We start from the raw sequence: 6,962 nt of genomic DNA on the forward strand, positions 1-6,962 counted from the left end.
ACCTCTAACTGATTTCTAGGTGGTTTGTGTTGCTGATTCTTCCTTATAGCGAATGTTTGTTGTTTAAGTTTCTGATTCAGGTGAGTCTTATCAATATATTACCTATGTTATGATTGGATCCTCTGTGTGTTGGATGTCTATGTAGTACTATGATATATTAGTATTCTTAGCTAGACCAGTAGGGTCTTGAATAGGGATTATTGTTTGATGCTTGTTGAGTGGTATGTTATGTGCTTTGTTGGGCTGATGACAAAATTATGATAGGTCGTGAGTGAAATAGTGCTTGGTGGGTTGATGATAAGATCAGGTCATGTCATAAGTCAAAGGGTACCCAACTGTGATGTTTGTAATATTTTGGAGAACTACTAAGTTTTGTGCTTACAATTGTGGATTAAATATATTTCAGGTTGTGCTTCTAGCAGTTGGAAGGCTCCAACTTGACCGTGACATGCACATCTCCTATCTATTATGTTATTTGGCTTCCATAATTTTTGATACATATTATGGGGTTATCATGATTTGAACCTTTTGGTACTTTCGATTTTTATAAAACATCATTTTGTAATGTTTAATTTATATTTGAAAAATGAAAAAAAAATGGTTTAAAATTTAGGACGTTACATAAATGTACACACTACAAATGACCAACCCTTCATTTAAAATGAACACACTACAAAAAACCACTCCAAATTGTCACTCTAAAATGAACACACTACAAAAAACCACTCCAGATCTTCATGTGTTGGTGTTTCCAAGTAGAATGTCCAACAAGAGAGGTGATGGTCCGACAACTAGGATGACAGTCTGGTGAAAGGGTGACAACTCACGTAGCTCTTCTCCTTTGCACATATCCAAAAGACAGAGAGGGTTGTAAGAGAGAGGGAGGGGGGGTATAAGATGATGTGGATGGGGAAGAGTGGGGATTAAGGGTGTATTTTATTTTATCTTTTTTTTAATTGTATAATAAAAAGAAAATGAAAAAAAAAAACTGTATAAGGACAAATTAGTCATTTAATATAGAGATGGACTAAAACCACATAGAAATCCACTTATAAGAACTATATATTTGATTTTGAAACTTTAGGGATGGAAACCATTTTGAAACTTTAGGGATGGAAATCAGAAAAAAAACACAAACAAGAAGAACAATTTTTTTTTTTTTTTGCAGTTTTGTCTGAATAATAAGATAACAATTATATATATATATATATATATATATATATATATATATATATATATATATATATATATATATATATATATATATATATCATTTTTTAGAAATGAAATATATAGAAGATATGTTGTGTTGAATTGTCGAAGACCTAGTCTCTAGCTTTTGTATGTGATATTCATGTAGAAGAGTTGTACTCTATCGAAGGTTATACTCCTTGGATATATCTCTTTATTAAAGTGCTCATATGTTTTTTTATATATTTTGATGTTGAAGTCACACGGTATATTTTGTTGTCTGTCGATAGCATTATCACTTATAAATAGTGTTGTAGTCTTAAGTATTAGGTGTGTAAGTTCATTCTTCGTACACTTGTACTTGAGACTCATTCCACACATAATAGAGCTTAAAAGAATTATTTACTTCAGTGTATTCATTTTGCTTATTGAATTCATTACTAGATTGAATCCTGAATGATCAAAATATTATAATTCTAATGAGAAGGAACAAGATATTTGATTTTCATTTTATCTTTAGTGTGAAAATAACCAAATCTTAAAAACCAACTAAACATTTCTACGTTATAGCAAGATCTACTTTTTGCAACATTTAATCTATTCTGTTAAGTATGAACTTAATAAAATGTTTCTTACCTATCTTTAATCTTGGATCAATTCGAAAAGCTGGTAAAAATAAGGGAAACATTACTATTCTAGTTACTCTGCATGCAATAATTCACAAGTATGTCGGACCAAAGATTCAGACTCCATCGAAGGTGTGTCATTTTACACTGTCTATGGGTGGTGGTGTGTGTGTGTGTGTGTGTGTGGGGGGGGGGGGGGGTAAAGTATTGTTTTCAAATGGAATTTAACTGGGAATATCAAGATCATGCAGACACTTTAATCAACCAGTGGGCCAGATAGATCTTATCAAGTTAAAAAGAAAAATAATATATGAAATCTTAGATTGACAAATGGAAGAAGCCAAAAAGACAAAGTTTAGGAAATCAAATCATCTGATGATCAACAACACATCAATCAATCTCATCAGCATCAGTAGCACACCTACGAGTTCTTGAACCATTGATTGATGCATGAATGAATCGGTGGGATTTTAACTGTCTTTTTCATTCAAAGAGTGGTAAATATTCTCCACGAGTCTAACAACATAGAAACAGACAATATCAATACCATAAATAGGGTACAAAAGATAGCCCACTTTCTTTCTAAATTTTCATTTTACGATTTGGAGTACACCCACAGAGAGAAAGAACGGAACTTTTTGAGTCCCCCAAAGAAATTTGTAGTAAGCCATCACAAGCATATTAAAAAAGCTGAAGAGGCTGCAGCTGATGCTTTTGTTGTTGTTTTGTAGTCAGGGAAAGGTGTAGGGGACCATTGTATATTATATATATGCTTATATTTAATTCATGTCCTTTTACTAATTTTTCACTTGGGTTGCATAGCTGAGTTTTATAGGTTTTGTTGGTTTGCATAGATCTTGCAGAGGTCTATCGCTTGCAAGATTTCAGCTGCTTCTCAATGCATGCTTGGACAGAGAAAGTAGAGAGAGAATCTTTTTGCTTTTTGCGATAAATCTAGTAACATTTTAACCAAAGTTGAGGTACGTTTCCAAACTCTAAATTTGTTTCTCTTTGCTTTCCACATTTTGCAAACTTCTTTAAATCTTGGTTTCCAAAGTTTCTTGCTTTTTTTCTAAGTATTACAGTAAACGTCATTCTCCTTTATCATCCATCTTCTTGTTCTTCTTCATTCTTTATTTTCTAGAACTCATGGGAGCTTATAATCGGTGGAAATTTTGACTAATTGCAAAGATTTTGTTTAAGAGTTGGGGTTTGAGAAAAATCTTGTTTGGGTTCTTGTTTGCTGATCATGGTGTCACCAGATTCCAATACAAACTCTAACAACATTCATCAATTTCTCATTTCAAACCCAACCCACTATGAAAGTCAACCTTTTGAGGCTTATGGAGTTGACTTGAGAGGTCTTGGTTCATACCAGCATCAGTCTCTCAATGTACTTCCCACCATTCAGTCTTTTGGTGAAAGAATTTCAAGATCCATTGATCTTATTCAAGCTCCTTCAATGGCGGAAGAACAAGAACTTAACCAACATCACCATAACCAGAAACTTTCACTTTCTTTAGGTTCTGGTTTGCTCTTTCCTTCCTCAACTGAATACAGAGGGGAAAGATGTTACTTGGTTTCCGAAGAAGAATTACAAGAAAAAACAAGAAAAGCTTTTAACCCTTCAGATTATTCTTCTTCGTCTTCACTTAACCAATCTTCTTCCACCTTTTATGGAACAGAATCACTCTCGATATCAGTAGGTAGTTCGAGGTACTTGAAACCAACTCAGTCTCTTCTTGAAGAAGTAGTTAGCGTCGGTGGGAAGGATCTTGATTCAAGCAACAAGTCTTATGCGTGTAAATTATCATGTTCGGGTAGACAAGGTTCGTTAGGGTTATGTTCGGAACTAAAAGCAGAATTATGCAGTAATGGGTTGCCATTTGAGAAACAAGAACTTCAAGCGACATTAGCAAAGCTCATTTCTTTATTAGAAGAGGTAACCCATATATTATTAAATAACTTTCAACGATTTATCATAAAAAACAAAGTTCAAATTAAATGTTTCTTGGATTTATTTATTTTCAGGTGGAGAGAAGATACGATCAATATTATCAGCAACTAGAAGATGCGGTTTCCTCATTCGAAATGAATGCAGGTTTAGGATCAGGGAAGTCATACACTGCATTAGCACTAAATGCGATGTCAGGACACTTTTCGAGCTTGAAAGATGCAATTTTGTCACAGATTTATGCAACCCGAAAGAAAATCTTGCAAGATTTACCAAGAATCAACATGGGTTTTTCACAACTCAGCTTGTTCGATAAAGAAAATAATAGACACAACCGTATAGCCCTTCAACAGCTTGGAATGATGGCTAGCCCACGACAAACTTGGAGACCAATTCGTGGTTTGCCGGAGACTTCTGTCATGATACTTCGATCTTGGCTCTTCGAGCATTTTCTCCATCCGTAAGCATGATTATAATAACATATCTTCTTGTACTTTACGTTGTGTTTTCTCAAGATTTGATTAATATTAATTTGTTCTTGTTGCAGATATCCAAACGACAGTGAAAAACTTATGTTGGCATCACAGACGGGATTGTCAAAGAACCAGGTAAGTAACTGTTACGGAATACGGAGGCTTATTGATTTATGTGAATGTGATTATTGTTTTTAATGTTATTAAGCGTCTTCCAGGTGTCCAATTGGTTTATAAATGCTAGGGTCCGACTGTGGAAACCAATGATCGAGGAAATGTACAAGGAAGAATTTGCAGATTCATCCGAGGATTCAAACTTGTAACCTGGTACAAAGAAGGGCGTCACAGAACCTGGATAATGAAGGTTGCAGCGATGTTAACATCTGTGAAATGTGTAGGATTTTAATGGGATTTTCACAGTCGAAGACTAGAAATGAATGCACACTTTTGTCATCAAGTTAATTGGATGAAACTGTCCTGGGGTTGAACTTTTTGACCTCAAAAGGGTAACAAATAAGTGTTCATTAATGGATCTACAAGCATCTAATTTTGTGGCAAGTAGTACTTGTATTTGATGAGTCATTTTCATTTATGATGACTGTTATAAGTTCTATAAATGAGCTTTTTCTATAAAGTGAAAGAAAATCGTTCAAAATCTTCCATCTAGTAACTAGGGTTTTGCATGACTTGATTCAAACCAAGAATCCAAACCAAACCAGATTCAACTAGAATTCGGTGTTAATTAGTTTTCATGACCAATAAAAACCCCTATGCTAACCAAATCTCATGTAGATTAGTATATCTTTATTAAAGATGAAGATTATAATATTAGCTAGTTATCTATTTTTTGTAAATAGTAAGGTATCTCTATTTTTGATTGATGGCCCTGTACAACTTATATTTATAATATCACTTTCTATTAATGAAGTATGCTTATGAAAACTACACCTTGGATTTGGACATGCTAGTCTAACAGGGAGACTGGACTCTTGAAACATTCACAGCTAATAATGGGGCTTCTAGACGATTAGGATTTGAGTACAATGACAGATTTAGTGACGGATCAAATATGTCGCTAAAGTCTCACCATCATAACAACAATGTAATATTTTTTGCCAAAGTTATGGACAACTAACTATATATCATGCATTTTGTTAAGGGTAAAAGACATTGTAACAAAATGAACTATGTGTTTTGTCCCAAATTAGTTATTAACGTTATTTTTTTGCACAATAGGTCACTAAACTTAACATTTACTTGTTAAGAAAGAGTATGCATATACTCTTTGTTTCCCGGTTTCACTGGTGATGCTAGAATGAAATGATCCACGTCTAGTCCTGATAAATAAGGTGATTATTTTAATTTTTGATAATTTTAAAAAATAAGTAAATATGTATTAAGAAACCTAGATCGGTCGACACCTTCTTCACGCGTCTTCTCTCTTCTTCTTCGGCCTCCATTACACCGCCTCTCGCTCCCACTCTCCTCTTCTTGGTTGATTGCACTCGAAGCCACATCCAGTTCTCCCTTTCATTGGAGCATATTTATGAGAGGGAGGCGGTAAGGGAACCATAATTGTCGGATTTCGCCTCCGGATGAAGAAAGAGGTTGTGGGGGGAACAGTCGGTTACTCGTAAAGCATAAATGATCTATTTTATTGATTAATCCATATCCAGAAGTGGACGTGAGAAGTATGTTCCCGACCAGATTCATCGAGGATCACAAGTCGTTATTGTGTCTAAGTTCATAACTAAATTGATATATATATTTTTGTAATTAAAAACAAAGTTCTTTTGGTTGCCCTCATAACTAGAACTTGATTAGAATGATATTTGTAGAGAGAGAATAAATTCATTAGTCTATTATATGATTAATAAATTGTTGTAAATAATTTGTTAATATATTATATGATTAATATATTAATTGGAAATAGATAGTTGATTTGTTAATTTATTATGTGATTAATAAATTAGTATGAGATCAATTGTTAAATAATTGATTTGTTAATTTATATGATTAATAAATTAATATGAAATCAATTATAATTGATTAATTATTAATCATAATTAATCTGCAATTAATTCAGGATTAATTAGAAATAATTAAAGGTGCAAGAGATGGATTATAATTGTTCATAGTTGTGTAAGGAAAGACAATTCTACCTGGTTCCAAATGGTGGACGGTGTAGAACTTTTAGGGTTTCTGGAAGCCTCCTGGAGCTGATAAGGATAATTGTCTTGAATACATAAAATCTGAATATTTTATTATTCAAATCATGGTTTATCCTGGAGATCCCCTAGCTATAAATACATACCCTTGGGCATCAAATTTCGTGGTTCTCGCTTCTATCAGGGTTATACACAAAATTCTCTTGCTCATCCTCTCTTGTCTTTTAGTTATAGGGTTTTATGTGAGCCATTAGAGGCATCATCATTTCGGTGCTAAGCTTTTCAATACCAACAACTACGAGGGATTGAAGTGATTTGTTTGCTACAATAAATCAAATGTATGTAACCCTAATTCCATGGTTTTTATTACATTGGGGTACTTGTTAGTTTTGTTATTCATTGTATGTTATATTCAAAGTGTTGTGACATATATCATTTAGGTTGCATGTGCCCTTAACTGTTAAGTGCAATTCCACAAGCATATAGCTTTTGTAACATATAAAACCTATCAGTGGTATCAGAGCCTCAGTGTATCTAACATTAATTGTAC

General features: G+C 33.5%; 1 protein-coding gene across 1 annotated transcript; it reads left to right on the forward strand.

The window, feature by feature from the left end:
• Positions 1–2,837: 2,837 nt before the first annotated feature.
• Positions 2,838–4,791, forward strand: LOC145112982 (BEL1-like homeodomain protein 11). Its single transcript, XM_079049092.1, has 4 exons — positions 2,838–3,759; positions 3,849–4,231; positions 4,319–4,379; positions 4,463–4,791. Exons 1-4 carry the CDS (start codon positions 3,067–3,069, stop codon positions 4,565–4,567), a joined length of 1,242 nt encoding a protein of 413 aa, XP_078905218.1. The 5' UTR covers positions 2,838–3,066; the 3' UTR covers positions 4,568–4,791.
• The last annotated feature ends 2,171 nt before the right edge of the window (positions 4,792–6,962 follow it).

Source organism: Lactuca virosa, chromosome 5 (assembly GCF_052849685.1).
Source record: "Lactuca virosa cultivar CGN04683 chromosome 5, Lactuca_virosa_CGN04683_v6, whole genome shotgun sequence".
NCBI classification, from domain to species: domain Eukaryota; kingdom Viridiplantae; phylum Streptophyta; class Magnoliopsida; order Asterales; family Asteraceae; genus Lactuca; species Lactuca virosa.